Genomic DNA, 22,382 nt, shown 5'->3' with positions numbered 1-22,382 from the left:
GTGATACCAGGTCACCAGCAGCCTCTGGGTCCTGGTGAGGAACGGAGACCCCAGGGGAGAACAGAGGGGGAGGTTGATGCTCAAATTTACACCATTGAATGACGGCCTTAGCACTGAGTGGAGGCAGCGAGGCTGGGAAGAGGAGAAGGCCAGGACAAGCCTTTGGGGGCAGCAGGGCGGTGGCTTGGGCCTTGTGGTGGCCCTGGGGAGTGGGCAGATTGACAGGGTACTTTGGAGGGAGGCAGAGCCCATAGGACTTGCTGGAGGAGCTTATGAAGGGGAGGGGAGCAGAGGAGTTTTTAATTGAGGAGGATTCCTAGGTTCAGGTTCTGAGACTGATTCAGCATGGAGATGGGAATGGCAACCTACTCCAGTATTCTTGCCTGGAAAATCCCATGGACAGAGGAGCCTGGCAGGCTGTAGGCCATGGGGTCGCAAAAGAGTTGGACATGACCGAGCAACTGAACAACAGCTGTTCAACAAACATTCAGGCCTGTTGTGGAAGCAGGACCAAAACAATGCAATGATCCCTGCCTGTGGAGGGGCACATCCATTAGAGAAGAGAAACAGTTACATTTGAACCAAGGTCTGAAGGAGGCCAGGGAGCAGAGGAAGAGGGCATGTGAATAACTGGCAGGCAGAAGATTCACCCAGAGGAAGTGACAAGTGCTGAGGCCCTGGGGCAGGGTCTGGGCTACTTGAAGAAGAGCAGGAGGCAGGAGTGGGGTCAGGGAGCTTACTGGGCTGGTCAATAGGCTTTCAATTGGGGGGGGGGGGGGAGAACCAGTCGTCAGGGCTCTTTTGTGAGATTCCAAACTGTAAATAAAAGGCTTGGAAAGTATGAGCTTGTCCCTGGTGTTGAGACCATAGGACAGACAGCGGGGAGGGGTGAGGGGTTGCAAGTAGAGGACAGACCAAGGGTTTGCACACTAGAAGTGAAGTGAAAGTCACTCAGTCATGTCCCACTCTTTGCGACCCCATGGACTCTGCAGTCCATGGAATTCTCCAGGCCAGAATACTGGAGTGGGTAGCCTTTCCCTTCTCCCGCAGATCTTCCCAACCCAGGGATCAAACACAGGTCTCCCGCATTGCAGGCAGATTCTTTACCAACTGAGCTATCAGGGAATGAGAGCTGGTTAAAATATGGGGTGCTGGAACTTGCCTGGTGATCTAGTGATTAATAATCAGCTTTGCAATGCAGGGGGTGCAGATTTGATCCCTGGCCGGGGAACTAAGATCCCATATGCCACAAAGCAACTACACCCACGCTGCACAAGTACTGAGCTGGTGAACCACAACTAAGAATGCAGCCAAATAAATAAAAGAGAAACTGATTTTTAAAAAAGAAACATGGGTGCTGACCCTCCTCAGAGAAGGTACATTTCTAGCAAGTTCCTGTCCAGGCTGGTGCCCCTGGGCCAGGGTCATACTTGAAGAACCGGGGTGTAGATGAAGCAAAGAACCAAGTGTGGAGAACTGGGTGTCCCATCTTGGGAGTATCCCAGGGGAGACAGAAGCAGTGAGAAGAGGAGAGACTGGAGGGAGAAAAAGTGGTCAGAACCCGGCTCTGTGCCCTCGAAGCCGCTGTGCCCAGGAAGGACAGACAGGGGAAGGGGAGGGCTAGCCTGGAAGGACACACAACTCCCACCCCTCCTCCAGCTTCCCCAGCCCCTCTAAGGGGCTGCACCCACCCCTCACCCCGCCTGCCTGTCTCCAGCTCACCCTGAGGGTCCCCCCGAGAGGAAAGAGGGGACTTAGTTGTCCCTGGTCCCTGATCTGTGGCGCCAGCCAGCTGGATTCTAATTAGCTTCCAGAGCCAGAGAGACAGGAAGCCAAGGGGCTGGGGGTGGGGCCCTGGACTCCTGCCCAAGCCAGGGAGGCTGCAGGCCAGGGCCAAGACGCCTGGGTCCCCCACCCTGGATGCTGTGCTGGATGAGGAAGCTGGGGTAGGGGAGACGAACTGGAAGGGTCTCGATTTCAAGAGGCTTCCAGAGGGTTCTCCTCTGGGGTGGAGGGTCTGGGACCTGCCTGGGTGCATGTGGGCCCTTCTTAGCTGGTACTGCCCGAAGAATTACCCCAGCCACCTGGGGACGGGGGTCTGGCAGACCCCAGGAGGTGCTTCTGGGAGATCCAAGGTGCCCAAATGGGTGGGTCCACCTATTGAGGTGTGGGGGGGTGCCGCGTGAGCCAGAGGCCTTGGAGGGGTCAGCCTCTGGCCCAGGGGTGCTGCTTCTGTCAGATACGGCTGGCTTGGTCCACCCCTCTCGGGGCAGCAGGCTAGAGGCCCTCGGGCACCTGCAGAAAGAGAGACCTGCCCTCCTCCTCAGCCCGCCCTGCCCCCCATCTCACTCTCCCTGTCCTCCACAGGCTGGTGAACCAGGCCGTGGTGCCCACCTGGTGATGCGGGGCGAGGCCCCCTGCACAGCCCACTGAGTCGAGAACGCACCCCTGGCCGCCGCCATGGCCCGCCTGGCCGCCGCGCTCTGGAGTCTCTGCGTCACAGCCATCCTCGTCACCTCAGCCACCCAAGGTAGGTGTTGAAGGGGCCGAGGCAGGGGAGGGGGATGAAGCCCCGACATACCCCTGACCAGAGCGCCCCTGGTGGCTCAGAGGTAAAGAACCTGCCTGCCAACGCAGGAGACCTGGGTTCAATCCCTGGGTTGCGAAGATTCCCCTGGAGGAGGGCATGGGAACCCACTTTTTGCCTGGAGAATCCCATAGACAGGGGAGCCTGGTAGGCTACAGTCCGGAGGGTTGCAAAAGAGTCAACCACCACAACCTCCTGTTCCCTTGTTAAGAGAATCAGGCCCCCACCCAGCCTCAGTCTGGCAGACCCAGAGCAGAGAAATACTTGGTGATCACACACCCTGATTCAAGGGGTGCCCGAATCAGCCCCTCACCCCCCAACCCAGAGCTCCAGGGCTCATCCCACCAGGGGTCCTAGGGCCTGGGATTTGGGCTGTGGCTTCCAGGACCGGGACAGGCCTTCCTGGTGAGGCTCTTTGGTTCCTGTGTGTGTGTGTGTGTGTCTCTCTGTGATTACATCTCCGAGGCTCTCGCTGGGAAGAAGGCTTAATTAAAGCATGCCCGCTGACGTTTATTTAAAAACAACTAATTATCCGGCTCGGCCCTATGCCGGCCCCGGGATCCTGCACACGCCACAATTAGTGCCCGGAGCCTGCCCGCCCACCCTCACCCGATTACTCAATTACTGTCCCCATGGTGGGCCCAGGCGGAGGCAAGGGCAGCGCGGGATGAGAGGCAAAGAGAGGAGGCCCGCCAGCCTCACCCTCGCCCTGGGGGTGCACCCTGCCCCGCCCTTCCCAGCCCTGCCTGGAGGCCCCTGGTGGTAGGCCCTGCTCCCCAGTGCTCCCTCTCACAGAGAGCCTCAAAGGTGGAGGGGCCGTCATTCAGCCGTGCCACCAGGCCTTGGCACAGCTCCGGCCAGCTGGCACCCTCCGCTCCCGCAGCACCTGTGTTCTCTGCCCATCCAGGTCCTGCCCCACAGTCCCAGCGGGGCCGGGCGGGGCTGCTTCCACCCCCAGACCCATCTGAGCCAGCTCTCCACCCCCAGCCTCCTTCCCAGACCCAGGAAGAACTAAAATTAGACGTGGGAGCAGATGGCGCTGGAGGAACACATGTAAAACTTTTCCCCAAGTGGGACTCAACTCACCCCAAAAAACCCCAAGGGCCTGGCTGCCAACCCCATTGGGCCCCCAGCTGGCATCAGAGGGACTAGATCGCAACACAGGGGGCCCGTCTGTCTCTGCTGCCAGTGTGCACTGGGACTTTCTCTCTATCCGCCAGTGACAGCACATTGGCGACTCAGGACCCCTGTGTTCACCCCTGCTTTCCTCGGACCCCCGGCACAGGCCTGGCTGGGACCACTGTGCAAAAAGGTGGCTGCCCTGGCAGGTGTGGATGATGCTGAGCCCACTCTCTCCCACAGAGATGAGCTGCCTTAATCATCCTCCTGACAGTAGTAATCAGGGGCCTGTCTGCTCACCACGGACCAGTTCTGCTGCACCCCTCAGCAGAGGCCTGTGAGGTAGGCGTTGTTGGCTCCCTAGAGAAGGAAGTAAGGGCACAGGGGTGGTCAGTGACTGCATCAAGCCACCAGCCAGGGAGTGGCTGTCCTGGGATTTAAACCCTAACTGCCGGGCTCCTGAGTCCCAGCTTGCAATCCCTGAAAGGCTCGGGAAGGGAGCTGACGTGTGACAGTGCAACCCCTCCAAGAGCCAGGCAGGCCCATGGCAAGTTCTTCCATTGTCACGGCAACCCTAGGAAGCTTCCCAAGTGAAAGCCAGGGGCCCTCTCCCTGGGATGCCCTCGCTGTCCACAGCACCTCCTTCCAGAACATCTTCTAGCACAGAAGCCTCCCAGTACAGCCCTGGGCTGTGGTTTGCCCATTTTACAGATCCGGAAACTGAGGCCTGGTGAGGCATCAGCAGCAGCTGTCCAGACGAGAGTGTGCATGAGAATCACGGGGTTGGATGTACCCATTCAGGGGTTCCTGGCTTCACCCCCGAGATTTGGGATCAGCAGGCCTGGGTCTGGGGGCACTCAGAATCTGCATTCCGAACACAATGCGGATATCCCCAGGGCCACACTGGGAGAAACCCTGGCCCAAAGGACCCACCTGGCCTGTCAGCTGGGAAGTAGCAAAGCCAGGCTCTGTGGTTTCTTCTAGAATGTGAGGACATTCCCTTCTACACCCTCCCTGCTCTGTGCATGGGGGTGGTGCGAAGTTAGAGAAGTGCCCCAGGCCACTCTCAGCTCTGATGATTTGCCTGAAGGATTCATGAAATTCACAAACACCATTGTTGTTTACTCGCCCAGTTGTGTCTGGCTCTGTGGGGACCCCATGAACTGTAGCCCGCCAGACTTTGCCACTGAGCCACAAGGGAAGACCGTCCCTTGCGGTTGATTACTGGTGGCTCAGGTGGTAAAGATTCCTCCTGCCAATGCAGGAGACCCAGGTTCGATTCCTTGGTTGGGAAGATCCCCTGCAGAAGGAAATGGCAGCCCACTCCAGGATTCTTGCCTGGGAAATCCCACAAACAGGGGAGTTTGGCAGGCTACAGTCCATGGGGGTCACAAAAGATTCAGACATGACATAGTGACTAAACAACAACATCGCTGACTACAGTGAACTGACACAGATGAAAATCAGCCAGAAGAGGGGCCTGGGGCAACATCGGGAAGGTTCTGTGCACAGTGGCTTCTGGGGGTTCCCTCACAGTGCAGTCACAGACAGCGGGAACTCTCTAGGCAACAATGAGCCACACCACGCATGTTATACGCTAACTGGGGAAGCTCTTCTGAGCCTTGGTGCCCAGAGTCTTTACTGAGGCTCAGTCCCATAGACATGGCTGGCCTCAATCTCTAGCCCCTCTAGAGGTCAACTGATACATGACCCAAAACGCCTACCTGAAACCGCATTGTTAGTGAGCTATTAATAGTTTGCTAGGACCGCCGTGACCAAGTGCCACAGACTGAGGGGCTTAAGCAACAGAAAGGGATTCCCTCCCACTTCTAGAGGCCAGACGTCCAAGATCAAGGTGTCGGCAAGATTGGTTCCTTCTGAAGGCCACCGGGGAAGGGTCTATTCCAGGCCCTTCTCCTTGGCTCATAGATGGTCATTATCTTCCTCCCTACATCTCCACGTCGTCTTCCTTCTTTGTGTGCCTCTGGGTCCAAATTTCCTCTTTTTATAAGAACACCATTCATATTGGATTTATTGTTGTTGTTCAGTTGTTCAGTCACATCCGACTATTTGCAACCCTATGGATTGAAGCACACCAAGCTTCCCTGTCCTTTACCATCTCCCGGAGTTTGCTCAAACTCATGTCCATCGAGTTGGTGATGCCATCCAACCATGGCATCCTCTGTCAACCCCTTCTCCTCCTGCCTTCAATCTTTCCCAACGTCAGGGTCTTTTCCAGTGAGTCAGTTCTTTGCATCAGGTGGCCAAAGTATTAGAGCTGCAGCTTCAGCATCAGTCCTTCCAATGAGCATTCAGGGTTGATTTCCTTTAGGATGGACTGGTTTGATCTCCTTGCTGTCCGAGGAACTCGCAAGAGTCTTCACCACACCAGTTCGAAAGCTTCAATTCTTCGGCACTCATATTGGATTAGGGCCCACCTTAGTGGCCTCATTTTAACTTGAGTACCTCTGTAAAGATGCTGTCTCTAAATTTGCTTGTATTCTAAGGCAGGGGTCCCTAGCTCCTGGGCCGCAGACCAGTAGTGGTCCATGGTCTATTTGGAATCAGGCTGCAGAGCAGGAGGTGAGTGGAGGGCCAGCAAGTGAGGCTTTATCTGTATTTACAGCTGCTTCCCATCATTTGCATTACCGCCTGAGCTCCGCCTCCTGTCAGATCAGCGGTGTCATTAATATTCTCATAGGAGTGTGAACCCTACTGTGAACTGTGCATTCAAGGGGTCTGGATTGCACGCTGCTTATGAGAAACATCCCAAAACAATCATCCCCATACCCCTGTCCATGGAAATAAATTGTCTTCCATGAAACCAGTCCCTGGTACCAAAAAGGTTGGGGACCGCTGTTCTAAGATACTGGGGGTTAGGGCTTGATTTCAGCATATGAATTGGTGGAGAGGGGAAGACCTGATTTAACCCATTAACAGTTCACACAGGCTACCCTGGCATGGCTCCGGGCCCCCAAGTAAAGACACTGTTCTCACAAAGGACACTACAAGGGCTCACAGGGCGCCTCCCAGGATCCAGGCTCTTCTTGGGCCGGGCTAATGGCCTTACTACACAAGTGGGCACACCGAGAAGCCCATTTCACAGATGAGTAAACTGAGGTTCATACAGCCCGCAGGCCGATACAGTCAAGCTGGAGGTGGAGCCTCTTCAGTGGGGTTCCGTCCCACCCCTCCTAGGCCTGGTGGTGACCAACTCCCTCCCCCTTCTCCCTGCAGGCCTGAGCCGGGCTGGGCTCCCATTTGGGCTGATGCGCCGGGAGCTGGCATGTGAAGGCTACCCCATCGAGCTGCGGTGCCCGGGCAGTGACGTCATCATGGTGGAGAACGCCAACTATGGGCGTACAGACGACAAGATCTGCGACGCCGACCCTTTCCAGATGGAGAACGTGCAGTGCTACCTGCCGGACGCCTTCAAGATCATGTCCCAGAGGTGAGGGGCTCCAGGAGGAAGGGGTGGTAGCAGTCCTGAGGGGCCCCAAATAAGGTGCCTGTCCTCTGCGTGCCGCACGGCCAGCACACCCTGTTCCCCTTCACCCTTCCTTGTGGGCATTCGACATATGTTTCCTAAGCAGCTACTAGGGGCTGGGTGCCACGCAGACAGCCAGTAAGACCCAGCCCACCCCCCGCCAGCCTGTCACCTCCCCAATCCATACCCTTCGCCAAAAGCCCGTTGCCTCCAGACGCTCATCCCAAGATTAGCGGGGGCTTGCAGGGTACGAGCCATGGCAGGACTGGGGGCGGTGTCAGAGGAGCTGAGGGACAGCCCAGAGGGCTTCCCTGAGGAGGTGACACCTGAACACAGATGGCAGAAGGTTATGTGCTTGTGTCAGAGAAAGGTGTGTGAGAATGTGAGGGAGTGAGTGAGTGTGAAGGCTGTTCCTTTCTGTAAGTGTGTGTTTGAGTGGGGGTGGGAGGTGTACAAAGCTACACACTCAAGCCAGACCACCTAGAGCTAGTCAGCTCTTCCTTCAGATTTTACCCAGATTTAGGACTTCCCTGCTAGTCCAGTGGTTAAGAGTCCGCCTGCCAATGCAGGGGATACGGGTTCGATCCCTGGTCTGGGAAGATCCCACATGCCACAGGGCAGCTAATGCTGTGTGCCACAACTGCTGAAGCCCGTGGGCCTAGAGACTGCTCTGGACAAGAGAAGCCACCGCAGTGGGGGCTCGAGCCCCACAGCTAGAGAGTAGCACCCATCGCCGCAACTAGAGAAAGCTAGCACACAGCAATGAAGACCGAGTGCAGCCAAATTTAAAAAAAAAAAAAATTTTTTTTTAACCCAGATTGATTGCTGCTTCCACGCCAACAGCTGCTTCCCGCCACAGCTGCTTACAGCATCCTCTGCCCCCTCTCCTTGCCTTCTCTTGCCTGCCTGCTATAGTCTGTTCCCGCCATAGCAGCCAGAGAGCACTTGTGAGCACTTGAGTCAGGTTCTGCCCGCCTCCTATCAGATCCCTCCTTGGTGCCCACCTCACTCAGAGCAAAAGCCTAAGTCCTGCTCAGGTCCACAAGGCCGTGGACCCTCTGCAGCGTCCTCTCTAGTCCTCACCTTCCCCATGCTCCTCCTCACTGGGTTTCAGTTACCTGGCCACTCCTTAGACTCATCACCCATCTTCTGCTAGGGGCTCCCTCAGGACCTTTGTGCTGGCTGTTCTCCCTGTCTGGAATCCTCTTCCCCAAAACCCACGTGACTCCTTCCTCCCCTTACTCAGGTTCTTTAATTTGAATTATGTTTTTTTGCTGCACCCTGCTGCTAGAACATGGGATCTTATTTCCTTGATCAGGAATTGAACCCACGCCCCCCACTGCATTAAAAGCACAGAGTCTTAACCACTGGACCGCCAGAGAAGTCCCCCATTCAGGGATTTTTTTTTTTTTTGCCTGACTAGCCTTTTAATGAGGTCTACCTGACCACACTCTAAAATCACAGTGCCCCCGCCCCACTTCCCAGCCCCTTCTCCGTCTCTCTCTCTCTCCTAGTCCTGACTTCTGCCCACAGTTCATTGGCTGTATTGCCTCTTTATCATGTCTCTTTTACGTCTTCCCTCCCTGGGCTGTCAGCCCCACAGGGAAAAGGAGTGCTCTCTGTCTCCACCATGTCCACAGCCAGCTACATCACAGGCGCTCACTGAATTTTTGCCAAATGCCTGAGAGAGAGCAGGGTTCACTCCAGGACCCTGAGCAGAAAACTAGAAAAGCGAAGGAGGCCTGGGGCCAGCTCCACCGCTCCTCGGGGATCCTAGAATCCCTCACTGGATGGGGTCACCAGAAGCCTTCTGAGAGCTTGGGGCAGGGAGTAGGCATGGTCGAGTAGCTCAGGTAGGTGGGCTGGGCGGGAACCATGCCATCCTCTCCCTTCCACCATTTCTTTCTCAAACATCTGCTCTCGGGACTTTCCTGGTGGTCCGGTGGTTAAGGCTCTGAGCTTCCACTGCAGGGGCCATGGGTTTGATCCCTGGTTAGGGGCTTCCCAGGTGGCGCTAGTGGTAAAGAACCCACCAGCCAGTGCAGGAGACATAAGAGATACGGGTTCGATCCCTGGGTTGGGAAGATCCCCTGGAGGAGGGCACGGCAACTCACTCCAGTATTCTTTGGGGACTTCCCTGGTAGCTCAGACGGTAAAAAATCTGCCTGCAATGCAGGAGACCTGGGTTGAATCTCTGGGTTGGGAAGATCCCTGGAGAGGGGAATGGCAACCCACTCCAGTATTCTTGCCTGGAGAATCCTCATGGACAGAGGAGCCTGGTGGGCTATAGTCCATAGGGTCACACAGAGTAAGACACAACCGAAGCAACTTAGCACAGAGAGATAAGGTCCACGTGCTATGAGGTGTGGCAAAAAAAAAAAAAATTATTCCCCTGCAGCAATCTTCTCCCTCTTCCCTAATTTCCATCTCCCAACACCCCTGCGTGGACCATCCCAGTCCAGCCCCCTTTTTCTCCTACCCACTGCCTCTCCAGATCCCCCTGCCCACTTCACTCAGACCAGCCTCAGGGCCTGTGGTGCTGATGGTTTTTCGCCATCTCCCCAAGTTGCTTGCTCAGAAACTCGCCTAGTTTCCAATGCTCATGGGGTCTCAGTTCTGGGGCAGAGGGGTGGGGGACAGAGTAGTGCGGTCACTGGGGCTGAGTGAACGTGATGAGGCCGCTGCCCCCGCTGTCTTCACATGTGGAGACACTACGTTAGTTCAGGGTCCAGCTCTGTGACTCTGACAGAGACACCACCCCGGAGTAAGTACAGTGACCTAAGCAGGATCGGCTTCCTGGGTGAGGCTGGTGGTAATGAACCTGCCTGCCAATGCAGGAGATATAAGAGACGCAGGTTCTATCCCTGGGTTGGGAAAATCCCCCAGAGGAGGGCATGGCTACTCACTCTAGTATTCTTGCCTGGAGAGGCCCATGGACAGGGGAGCCTGCCGGGTTACAGTCCATAGCATTGTAAAGAGTCGAACACAACTAAAGCGACTTAGCTCACAAACAGGATCAGCATTGAAAAGACCCTCAGCACCTGCCTCTATCTTAGTACTGAAACCCCGCCCCCCACTTCCACCCTGGGGCCACTCCCTTAAAGGCTACATCATACCACTCTCACCTCCTGGGTTAGAACTCAAGTCACAGGCACTTCCCAGCAGGGGAGGCTAGACATGCGGTTTTTCCAGGAAGGCCACCACTTCTGTGTTTTCCTTTTTGTTTTCATAGAGGTGAAATCCATATAACAAAAGATTCACCATTTTAAAGTGAACAGTTCAGCGGTGTTAATTACATTCACGATAATGTGCAATCTCTGTCAAGTTCCAGAACATTTTCATCACCTCAAAAGGAAACTCCGTCACCCTGAGCAGTCACTCCCCACCCCTCTCTGAGTCCCTGGCAACCACTGATCTACTTTCTGTCTCTGGATTTGCCTGTTTTGGACATTTCATATAAATAGAACTGTGAAACACGTGGCCTCTGGGGCTGGCTTCTCTCACTGAGCGTGATGCTTTCAGGGCTCATGCATGGTGTAGTATTAGCACTTCCTTCCTTTTTTATGGCTGAATAATGCTCCACTGTGTGGGTAAGCTGTGTTCCATTTATCCACTCATTTGCCAGTGGGTTGTCTCTACTGCTTGGTGATTGTGTGAATGATGCTGCTGTGAACATTCATATACAAGCAGTTGTACACAAATACACCTTCAGTGTTGCAGGAGATGAACGCACCTGCCTTCAGTTCTTTGGGGAATAGAACTAGTTCTTTGGGTCATAGGTAACGAAGTCTCTGTTTAACCATCTGAGCTCAGTGTTTTATATATATATATAAATTTATTTATTTTTAACTGAAGGATAATTGCTTTACAATATTGTGTTAGTTTCTGCCATACATCAACATGCATCAGCCACATGTATACGTATCTCCTCTCCCTCTTGAACCTCCCTCCTACCTCCCATCAGTGTTATATTTTTGAAAAGGGGAGTTGAGGGGTGTGGATATGAGCAGATGCTCATGAGTTAAGCAGTCATTGGTTAAGAGCAGGATTGAAGTGAAGACGCAGGAGCCCCCTCTGCCTCATACCTGTCAGGAAGCCCCCGCCCCCACCAAACCACTTCTTACACACCCACAGTCAAGGGTGCTGTCCTGCCCAGCCAAGACTCGGCCTGCTCCAGGAAATAGAGACCTTGACCGTGGGTATAGACAGCAGAGAAGAAACATCTTTTTGTTGTCGCTAAGTAGACTTCCCATTACATGGTAGCCAGACTCCTGAGAAGTTGACAGGGACGTGGGGGAGTTCCGCATGGGGAACCGAGGGTGGTTTCAGCATGAAGGAATGACTCTGCCCCTCTCTGGCTGCAGAGCCTTGCAGCAGCTCTGTCCAAAAGGTGGGATGTGTCAAGATGTGGTATGAGGTGGCAAACACTGAGCATTTCATCAGTGTTCACAAAGATACCACCTTATGTGTATGGCTTCACATCTTATTGGACAAAGGACAGGTTTTATGGTCAATTTATGGGGGGGGAAAAAGACATAATGGCACAGGTGATACTCAGGATGAAAGTGATGAAGGGTGACTGGAAAAACAGTTTATGGAGTGACCCCTCTGGCATAGCCCTGAGCTTCCTGCTGTGCCAAGCCTGAGAATAGAAGACTCCTTTCTGGAAGGAGAGAGCAGACAGGAAGCAGAAAACAACACCCACATATGGCCCCTGGCATGGTCGCCATGGTCCCTTCCCAGAGTGGAGATGTCCCTCCCGCTCCTGAGCCTGGGCCTCCCCCACCCAGTTCCAGGCTCGTCTTTTCCCAGCCCCCCATCTCTCCTCCACAGGTGTAACAACCGCACCCAGTGTGTGGTGGTCGCTGGCTCCGACGCCTTTCCGGACCCCTGCCCTGGGACCTACAAGTACCTGGAGGTGCAGTACGACTGTGTCCCCTACAGTGAGTCATCTTGTTCCTCATGCGACACGGGCCCTTCCCCCTCCCAGAAGCAAGTGAGGAGGAGACACCTTGAACACACACACACACAGGGCCCAGCTGGGCCAGGAACACAGGGATGGCTGGACTGCTCCCCCTCACAGATTCTCTTCGCTCTGACTCCCTTGTCCACTGCCCCACCCACACCCCCACCCTTGACTCTGTCCCCATCCACTGGGCACCTTCAGCTCTTGTTACTCTGGCCTGCTCACCCTGCTTCTTCACCTGCCCTTGGCTTATTTATACACTTCAAGGCCACACCCAAGTACTCCATTTGGCACACTTATTATCCCTCCTCTCCCCAGACCTTGCCATCTAATTCCTCTTCCCCTGCTCTTCCCACATCCCTTCCCGACCACCTCTTACACACAGGCTCTTCCCTCTAACCCCACTTCCTCTCAGCTCCCTCTCCTTTCTCTAATCCTTCTCACTCCTCACAGGCCCCCACTCCTGCCCCTTCCCAATCCTGGAAGCTGAACATTATACCCATAGAGAAGCAGGTCACCCTCTGAGGCCTGGAAGCAGATCTCATGTGAAGGGCTAGGGGCAGCTTCCACAGATTCCTAACTCTTGGTTGGTTTGCCTATTAGCATACTAGTACTTCCTGTCTGCACAGGAAGTGCTGCCATGTTGGACTGAGGGTGGCACCCAGGCATCCTGAGGAAGGTGATCTGGGGAGCCAGGGGCCTGCCATTCTTGAACTTGACCAAAGGAAGCAAACTACCTACAGGGTCTCTCCTCCTCAGTTCCCTACCCTTAACATGGCCCTCTTTCCAGCCCTCATGCTTCCCCACCCTTCCCCATCATCCATTCCCTCCTCTCCACCCCCAGCTTCACATAGCCAACCTGGAGGTAGGGCCCTCTGGGCAGAGGGGGGAGGAGGCAGGGCCACCAGGGTGTCTTGAGTGTGGAGGGCAGGGGCGGGGGAGCAGGAGGCCCTGTGACTCTCCCTCCTCTCCCCTCCCACACCAGCCTTACCCCCAACCCCCAACCTTTGATTTCTCCTCGCAGGTGACCGCAGATGTGCTGGGGGAGATAGGAGCCTCATGTGCTTCCGTAGCTTTCTTCTTTTACTCCTTGCCCTTTCCTTTCAGCGACCGAGGCCTCCAGTCACCGCCTGAGGGGGACGCCCGTCTGATCCTTGAAGCCTCCCCACAGCACTGGGGACACTGCCCACCCCCTGTGGGCTGGGGCAGCAGGGGAAGGGGGACAGGAGTTGGGGAGCACAGCACAGTGGGGAAATCTAGACAGGGTTCGAGGTTCAGTCCTGGCCCTTGGGTTTTCTGGCTCGGAAACTGGGGCAAATGACTTAAATTTCTCTGGGCTGCTGCAGGAGGCAAGAGTCCGGGAGGTCGTGTGTGCAAGGCACTCAGCCCAGGGCCCGCCACAGAGCCCACTCGTGGTGGCAAAGTGCTGGATGTCAACTCCCCCCACAGGGCAGAGACCTCATCTTCAACCCCCTCCCCAGCGCCCAGACCCAAGCCTGGTTCAGGATGTGCTCAGTAATGGTTTGGGTGTCCTTTCAATCCAGCTGAGCCTACACCTTCCTCTGTGATGCTGGGAGGGGATCAAACACCTCTGAGATGCTGCCAGGACTCCGGAGAACATGGGTAAAAGCTCTGTGTGCACCCCCAGCGGGAGATGTGAAGGAAACTGCTCCCGTTCTGTCAGTCATGTTGCTTCACTTCATTGAACCTGTTTCCTCATTTATAGACAGAATTCTTGAAATGCTGCCAGAGGGGTGCTTAGCTCGGTTCCTGGCGCCAGTAAGTGCTGAGCAGTTAGTAGTCGTTGCTTTTCTTCTGACCACTCACCATGACTTTTACTGATTATTATTGCTATTGGTAATCAAAAATAAAACTAACACCAGATGACAAACCCAGTTTCTCCTGAGACCAGGAAGATAAAAAGCAAGAGGGAAAAAAATCTCCTGGTCTAAGTGGCGTCCAAAAGCAAGTGGGAAAAAAAAAAAAATGAGTGGATACCATGCAGGTAAAGAAGCAGGGAAGAGGTGTAGAGACTTCCTAGAGCTGAACCTCTGAGTGTGGGCGGGAGGGCATGACCCATGGAGACCAGGAGGCTTCAGGGAATGGGCAGCCCCCAGTCTGATGGGAGAGAGCTACCTTGAGCCCTGGGAGAGGCAGCGGTACACACGCTTGGGTGTGCATGCACACACACACACTCTCACACTCACAGTCACTCACATGGAGGATGTATCTGGGGGGCTGGGCTAACTCCTGGTCCCAGAAGAAAAGGGCTGGCATTCCAAAGGTGATGGAAGCCAGGCCATGGAACAGGGAGGCCTGGCACTCACTTAGCCCCAGACCTTTCTTTCTCTGAGCACCTCCTGTGTACCAGGTTCTGGGAGAGGCGCTGGGAAGGGAGTCAGACACTGCCCCTCCCAACAGACAGGTGGCAGGAGAGCGAGGCCCAGGTCAGAGGTTCCTAAGGGGCTGGAGGGGCCCAGACCCTGGAGGGAGCACAGCCTGGGCAGCCCCACTTGCCATGGGCTTCAGGGGCTGGGGTGACCCCAGTGCTGGTCGGGGGTGGGTGCGGGGCTACTGTGGGAAGGGCGCAGTGGGTGTGTGGGGCACCCCCCCCCGGCACACGTACCCGACAGGCCCAACTAATGCTGGATTTGCCTTGCAGCTGAGCACAGTCTAACCCGTGCCCCCTTCCTCCCCAGGTGCTGCCCGCCTGCCCATCCCAGCTGTGGGCTGGGGAGCTCCCAGCTCCTGGGCCCCCAGGGGGGAGCTGGGCAGAGAGACTGAGCCTCGGGCTTGCCCCCGGGGGAGTGGGGGAGCGTGTCTGTGCCCCCTTCTGTCTGTGATGTCGCCCCCAGCCCAGCCTCTTCCCTCTCTGCCTCGTCTCCCCCGCGGGGCTCTTGGAGGCCCCGGGCTCCGCCTGTCTGCCTCTCCATCATTCTGTGTCCGACGCCACCCTCTCTCTGTGTTGGCTTCCGGGTGGGGGGGGGCGGCGTTCTGAGGGTTTGGGTTAACGCAGCTGGACTCTTTTTAAGGCCAGCACAGAAGGGGAGAGCGTTCTGCGTGTTTTCTCTGTGGTGCTCCCAGGCTGAGGGAGGCACTGAATCCCCTCCTGGGCCCCCGGTTCTAGCACGAGGGCAGCAGGCAGGGCTGGAGGGGACCAAGGGGTTCCTCCACCCCCCACCATCCCTTCCTGGTGCCCCCTGAGCGGAGCTGCCTCCTGGCTGGGGCTCGCCCTCCCCAGCCTTGCTGCACTGAGGGTGCCCCCTCCGGGCTGAGGGCTTTGTCCGTCTGCCTACCTGTCTCTCTCCCCACCCCGACCCATGTCTCTCTCAGTCTCTGTCCTCCCGTGTGTCTCCCTCCTCCCTGTGACTGTCTCCCCATATCCTCCCTAGGAGGAAAGGACGTGGGGGCGGGGGCTGACGCTACCTTCGGGGTTGGGGAACCAGGAGTGAGGAAAAGAAAGGAAAAGGGGGCGTGTTGCCAGAAAAGAAACGAAAGCAATTTAATCTTTTTTTTTTCTCTTTTTTTCTTGCACATTTTTTTTTTCAATTTGTTTTCTCTCTCTCTTCCGATGCTTAAAGTAGAAGTGGAGCAGAAAGGTAAACGCACTGTTACCAATGCTAACCCCTAACTCAGACTTTGTTTTACCTGTGCCACACTTATGTGACCTGCCCTCCCCTCCGGCCCCTTCTTCTACCCCCCACCCCCAACTCGGTCCAGTCGCTCCCCACCCCACCCCGGTGTCCCCCCCCTGGTGGGGCCAGCCCTGGTGCGACCAGGCAACTCCACCCTCCAGACACCCAAGGGAGCTTCTCTGAGCTCGGGCAGGACCTTCTGCTCTCTGCCTCTGTCTCTCTCTCTCCTCTCACTCTCTCTCTCTCCCTGTCCCTCCTTTCTAGTCCCTGGCCCTTGCAGGGGTTGGGGGGGAACCTGACCTTCTCTCATACTTCTTTTGCCTCCTTCAGGAGAAGTCTATAAGCATCCAGGGTGGGTGGGGAGGGAGGGACCCTCTTCCCTGGCTCCCGACTCAGGGCAGCGGGCACCAGGGGAGCCGTCTGTCTTCTCTTTTCTTCCTGCCCCAACTTTTGTGTCTGGTTCAGGGGAGGCGGGAGGGAAGGGCACCTTTGTTTTCCTTTTGGGGAGCAGATTACCTCCTTCTCCTCCTCCTCTCTCTCTCTCTCTCTCTGTCTCTCTCTCTCTCTGGCTCCTGGTGGTTTAAGTTCCTTCTGGTTTGGCGTTTCCAAGGCCCAGAGCTGTTTCGGAGCACGGAGCACCAGTTTTCCCCACCCCCACCCCATCCTCCACCAGCGGGGGGTGGTGGGGGGCAGCCCCTGGGGAGAGGGGTGTGAGTTGCCCCCAGCCCGGGGAGGGCGCCTACCAGATCACTGGGGGGCCGAGGGGGCGGGGGTGGGCCTCATGGTTGGGGGAGTGAGGGGTGGGGGAGTGTTTGTTTTTTTTTCTTTGGTTCTGAAATACTTGCGAAGCTGCAGTCAGGGTTTCTTCTGGGCTGTTGTGGTTAGAGGACCAGAGAGAGGGGGGTGGGGGAGGCACAGGCTGGGTCTGGGGGCTTCTGTGAGCACCGTAATTTCCACGGCGGGTAGGGAGGGCGGTCGGGCTGGGCTTGGCTGTCACGGAGGGCCGCTACCTCCCCTGAAAGTCTGGGAAATGGACAGCACTGAGGTGGGGATGGGAGAGATGACCTTTCGGGATCACGTTGGCCTTGAAATTACGGTGGTCAGTGGAGGATCCCCTTTGAGGGAGGCAGGGCGGGGTCCCTCCGAGCTGCTCCCCTCCCCATTGTCCCTCCCCCCATCTCATAGAGGCCTGGGCCACCAGCCCACTGCCCTGTCCTCACTGCACCCCACCACTCTCTCCCTCTCTCTTTCCTGGAGTCTCTCCGCCCAGCACCAGACACTCTTCTTGCAGGCCCGGTGGTGGTTGGATACGCAGCCTGGGATCTTTTCTCTTCAAGGGACGGGTGGGAGGAGGCTGGAGGGCAGAGAAGACTTTGGGAGCTTGGCGCTGGGGCAGGGTCCTTACTGGCAAAGGCCCCGAGCAGGCCCTTCCTCATCTTCTCCCTATTCCCCCATAACCTCTAACCACGTTTTCCTTCTCCATGCCCTGCCCACCAAGCCGGGCTCTGAGACCTCCCACTGCCCACCCCCGCCCCCCCCCCCCACACACAAACACATCTGTCAGGCGTCACAAAGCTGGCTGGGGGGTCCGGCTTGGGGAGAGGGAAGACCCAGGCACAGAAGAAAAGGGCAGAGGCCAGTGGGCTGGACAGAAGGTGCAGGCTAACCCCTCGGCACTGGGAACACAGCACTGGAGCCCCAGGCTTCCCTCCCCCTCCTAAAGCAGGGCATGCACCTGGCTGCTTTGTGACCCAAGACCCCTGGATCAGAAAGTCCCTGATACTGTGGAGGGCGGGCTGGAATCCCCAGCCACCCACCTAAGCCTGCTGAAGAATGGGGCTGGAATTAGGGGAATGAGGAATGGTTCCTGGCCAAGCCCCTCTAGCTACTGGGGCCATGCCCCGCCTCAAGCCAGCACCAAGTCCCAGCCCTCTCTTGTCCCCTCGGGCCGGCTGCTTTGGTGACAGGCCAAGCAGGAGCAGAGAATTCACTACAAACTCTCACCCTGGCTGGTCCTCGGGTTCTGCTAGTTGGGCGCTGAGAGGGAGGCCCCCAGCCATCCTGGTTGGAGGGGCCTTGCCACTAGGGGAGGAGAAGGAGGGGAGCCTGGCCACACTGTGCAAGCCCAGACTCCCACCGGGTCAGTAAGGGGAGTCCAGGAGTCGGTGGCACTGGGTCGTGACTGGGCAAGGGTGGGCAGGCCGTTGGTGGCCAACGAGATGCAGTTGAGGTTTTCCTCCTTTTCAGGGAATGGGGGGGTGGGGCGGGGCCCCCCACCTTTCTGACATCAGCGCTGCCTTGGTCCCTCCTCCCGAGCCGGGGATGGTTGCAGGTAAATCGGGTCGGGGAAGGGGAGGTGGGGGGCCTGTCGGGGGCGGGCTGGGTCTTTATCCTAGCACCTGGTTCCCTCCCTGGCCCCCTCTGAGCTGGACCTGGGACTGCCCCCCCAAGGGACCCTCAGTCGGGCCTGGGCCTTGGAGTGAATTCTCTGCTCACCCCCCTCTCTCCTCGCCAGCACTAACTCTTTCTTCCCAGGTGCTCTCCGGTGTGCCTCCCTTGGAGCCAGGACCTCGCCGAGTGCCCCCACACCACCACTTGTCTCTCTTCCCTCCACACAGCTCTCCTCCCCCCTACCCAACTCTCCCTGGAGTCCCCTCCCTCTCTGCCCTCGTCCCACCACCCCTGTGCACCAGTATCAGTGTCTGCTGCTCAATAAACCCTATGAGACCCTGCCGGCTGGGGGCAGGGCTGGGCACCCCTCAGGAGGGGCTGGACTTTTCCGAAAACCCTTCCTCAGCTCCTGATTTCCTGGGTGCTGGGTGGGGGGTTGTCACAGGCTGCGTCAGGAACCTTGGGTGCCTCTTTCACCCTGAAATAGGAGTGCGCTCCTGACACCCACCCACAGTGGGTATGGAAACAAACATCACTCTACCTTGCAGTTTTTGCAGGAGGAAGAAAATGGAGTTTTTTTTTTAAAAAAAAAAACAAAAACATATATATATCTGTGTCCTGGTGTGGTTGGTGAAAGAAGGGACCCTTGACCCTAGCTCTTCCATAGGGGCGCAAATGATGGCAAAGGGACAGGGCCCTAAGTCCCTGGAACCTCAAAGCCACCAGTGGCTGCAATGAGAAAATCTCTCCATCCCCCACTAAAGGCACATGAGACTGACTATGGGATGGTTCTTGCCAAACCCCTTATCCCCAGCCTGTGGGGTCTCTAGCAGCCAGGGAAGGAAAGAGGGGCACCTCCTCCCTCCCTCCCACCACTAACCCTGCTCTTAATGGCCTCCAGGGTTGACATCTCCAGGGAGAGGGGCAGCTGGGCGGGGCAGGGGTCCCAGCCCAGAAACCCCCTTCCCATCACCAGCCCTACCAAGCAACCGTGACTGCAGCAGCAGGAGGGGACAGCCTGGTTCCCCCCGCTGGCCACGTGACCAACTCGCCTCTCTTTCTCCCTCCCTCGCCACCCCGCCCCCTCCCCCCACCCTGCTCCTCCTCTCCGTGTCCTCCCTGCACCTCCCCGCCCGACCCAGTCTTCGTGTGCCCAGGGACCCTGCAGAAGGTGCTGGAACCCACCTCAACCCACGAGTCAGAGCACCAGTCTGGTGCATGGTGCAAGGACCCACTGCAGGCGGGTGACCGCATCTACGTCATGCCGTGGATCCCCTACCGCACGGACACGCTGACCGAGTACGCCTCGTGGGAGGACTACGTGGCAGCGCGCCACACCACCACCTATCGCCTGCCCAACCGCGTGGATGGCACGGGCTTCGTGGTCTACGACGGCGCCGTCTTCTACAACAAGGAGCGCACGCGCAACATTGTCAAGTACGACCTGCGCACGCGCATTAAGAGCGGGGAGACTGTCATCAACACGGCCAATTACCACGACACCTCGCCCTACCGCTGGGGGGGCAAGACCGACATCGACCTGGCAGTGGACGAGAACGGGCTGTGGGTCATCTACGCCACCGAGGGCAACAACGGGCGGCTGGTGGTGAGCCAGCTCAACCCCTACACGCTGCGCTTCGAGGGCACGTGGGAGACCGGCTACGACAAGCGCTCCGCGTCCAACGCCTTCATGGTGTGCGGCGTCCTGTACGTGCTGCGCTCGGTGTACGTGGATGACGACAGCGAGGCGGCTGGCAACCGCGTGGACTACGCCTTCAACACCAACGCCAACCGTGAGGAGCCCGTGAGCCTGGCCTTTCCCAACCCCTACCAGTTCGTCTCCTCTGTCGACTATAACCCTCGCGACAACCAGCTCTATGTCTGGAACAACTACTTTGTGGTGCGCTATAGCCTGGAGTTTGGGCCGCCCGACCCTAGTGCGGGTGAGGACAGCGCGAGTTCACTCCCCAACAGCCCCTGCCCCTGGGTCTCCAGTGGATAGGGGGTGCACTCTGAGCTCCTAGAGGACCTGGAGGTGCTCGGAGGAACCCTGGAGGTCACAGACGTAGCAACCGGACAGGCTGTTTTCAGCACTTTCCAATTAACTTCTCTGATCCTTGCACTCTGAGAGCCAGGGCTTACTGTTGTCTCACTTACAGATGAGGAAACCCAAGCACTGGGTGGGCTTCCCTGCTGGTTCAGATGGTAGAGAATCCGCCTACAATGTGGGAGACCTGGGTTTGATCCCTGGGTCAGGAAGGTCCCCTGGAGAAGGGAATGGCTACCCACTCCAATATCCTGGCCTGGAGAATTCCATGGACAGAGGAGCCTGGCAGGCTACAGTCCATGGGCGTCTCAAAGAGTTGGACACAACTGAGCGACTTTCATCTACACAAGCACTGGGTGGATGTGAGATTAGCTAACTTGCTTATTTGAGAAGCTAGACCAAGGACTCCGGGCTTTTAGCCAAGCTGCACTGAGTCTCCTAAGAGCATTTTGAGCCCTGGAGCCCCTTCAACCCCAGTCTCGGGTGGGAGTACCAGTAAAACAGCAAAGCTGAACTGCTGATATTGACTAGGATTGGGAACCCCTCGGCAGTCTCATTCTAACCCCTCAGCTGCCCTGAACCAGCTCTGCACAGCCCCACAGCTCCAGAAGAGTCCCCTTGAATCAAAAAGGGGGAACTGAGGTCCCCAGAGGGAAGGGATGTGGCCAGGCCAGAGAGCCCAGAGTAAGAGGAGCATGAGGGTGGGAGCCTTCAACACCGCCTTCCTGGCTTGTCCTCTGCGGTTGCTCTCAGACCTCAGAGTACAAATGAGTGGATTTTTGCCCCTTCTGACGCTATATAGTCCCAGGGGTGCATGGGGCCTCTGGGCAGAGAGGGGCTAGGGGAGATCTCCCAGACCTAGTGGGAGACCAACCCTGGGGGTAACCGCATCTCGTATCCCCTCTCCCTTCCAGGCCCAGCCACTTCCCCACCCCTCAGCACAACCACCACAGCCCGGCCCACACCCCTGACCAGCACGGCCTCGCCCGCAGCCACTACCCCACTCCGCCGGGCACCCCTCACCACGCACCCTGTGGGTGCCATCAACCAGCTGGGACCTGACCTACCTCCAGCCACTGCCCCGGCCCCCAGCACCCGGCGGCCCCCTGCCCCCAATCTGCACGTGTCCCCAGAACTCTTTTGTGAACCTCGAGAGGTGCGGCGGGTCCAATGGCCGGCCACCCAGCAGGGCATGCTGGTGGAGAGGCCCTGCCCCAAGGGGACTCGAGGTGAGTGCCAAGCCCAGGTGACCTCTGCTGCAGCTGGCTTGGGGAATGACCACTGCTGGCCTGTCCAGGGAAGGGACAGGGGACATGCTCTAACTCAGCTTGGATGCGCTTAGCTGTCCACCTTCCCTGCCAGAGTGGGCTGTATGCAAGGGTCATGCTTCATGTCTGCAGCTGTGTCCCCAGGAAACAGGCACAGCTCAGTTAGTGCCCTCTGCTCCACCCCTGTCCCCTCCTGCAATTCTAAGCACCTGCCAAGCAAAGCCCTGGATGGACCCTGCAGGGAACCCCTGGGAGGTAATCTGAGTCCTGGCCTCAGACCGAAATGGACACAGGCTCAGGAGCAGCTGGGGGGCAGCACACAGCAGCTGACGCACCAGAGAAGGCAGGGCTGGGACCACAGGCTCCAGAGATCCGAGGGAAGGGCCAGAGAGGCTCTGCGAGAGGTGTGGTGGGGACCGGAAGCCTCCGACTGTGGCAGGCCAAGCTGGAAGAGGAGCGGAGAGGGAGGGTTTAGGGGAAGTGGGTGGCTCATGTCATTTCAGAGTGACACCTCTCTTTGACTGTCTGGCCTGTTTCATGTCCGGTCTTCTGTGCCCCCTCACCTCTCCCCTCACCTGCTTGTCCCCCTCTCTCTGCCATCTCCTTTCTCCCTGCTCTGGCCTATCCTCCTCTCCCTCCCCGTGGCTCCCTTCTCTGTTCCTGTGTGTCTGTCCCTACAGGAATTGCCTCCTTCCAGTGTCTACCAGCCCTGGGGCTCTGGAATCCCCGGGGCCCTGACCTCAGCAACTGCACCTCCCCCTGGGTCAACCAGGTGGCCCAGAAGGTACCACCAGCCACCCCGCTCCCAGACAGGCACACGTGCTTACCCTGCTGGCCCTGGGTGCCCAGGCACAGGGCACAGCAGGGGTGGTGGAACTCCTG

General features: G+C 57.3%; 1 protein-coding gene across 7 annotated transcripts in view; it reads left to right on the top strand.

Annotated features, from left to right (window-relative positions):
• The window catches only part of ADGRL1 (adhesion G protein-coupled receptor L1), a 50,436-nt gene that overhangs the window by 16,524 nt on the left and 11,530 nt on the right, over positions 1-22,382 (top strand). For 4 of the 7 annotated variants that reach the window (XR_005721132.1, XM_040240919.1, XM_040240917.1 and 1 more), the window contains exons 2-8: positions 2,368-2,530; positions 6,944-7,157; positions 12,027-12,136; positions 15,744-15,758; positions 19,328-20,128; positions 21,147-21,461; positions 22,181-22,284. Coding sequence is in view for 6 of the 7 variants with exons in the window: in XM_040240919.1 (XP_040096853.1) it covers positions 2,461-2,530; positions 6,944-7,157; positions 12,027-12,136; positions 15,744-15,758; positions 19,328-20,128; positions 21,147-21,461; positions 22,181-22,284 (1,629 nt within the window). In the remaining variant the exon portion in view is untranslated. Of the gene's footprint in view, positions 1-2,367; positions 2,531-6,943; positions 7,158-12,026; positions 12,137-15,743; positions 15,759-16,578; positions 18,127-18,329; positions 20,129-21,146; positions 21,462-22,180; positions 22,285-22,382 lie in introns of those variants that run through there. The other 3 variants (XM_040240918.1, XM_040240920.1, XM_040240921.1) reach the window with 3 other exon arrangements.

This window comes from Oryx dammah, unplaced genomic scaffold (genome assembly GCF_014754425.2).
Source record: "Oryx dammah isolate SB20612 unplaced genomic scaffold, SCBI_Odam_1.1 HiC_scaffold_5, whole genome shotgun sequence".
NCBI classification, from domain to species: domain Eukaryota; kingdom Metazoa; phylum Chordata; class Mammalia; order Artiodactyla; family Bovidae; genus Oryx; species Oryx dammah.
This window is presented reverse-complemented; position numbering and strand designations above follow the sequence as displayed.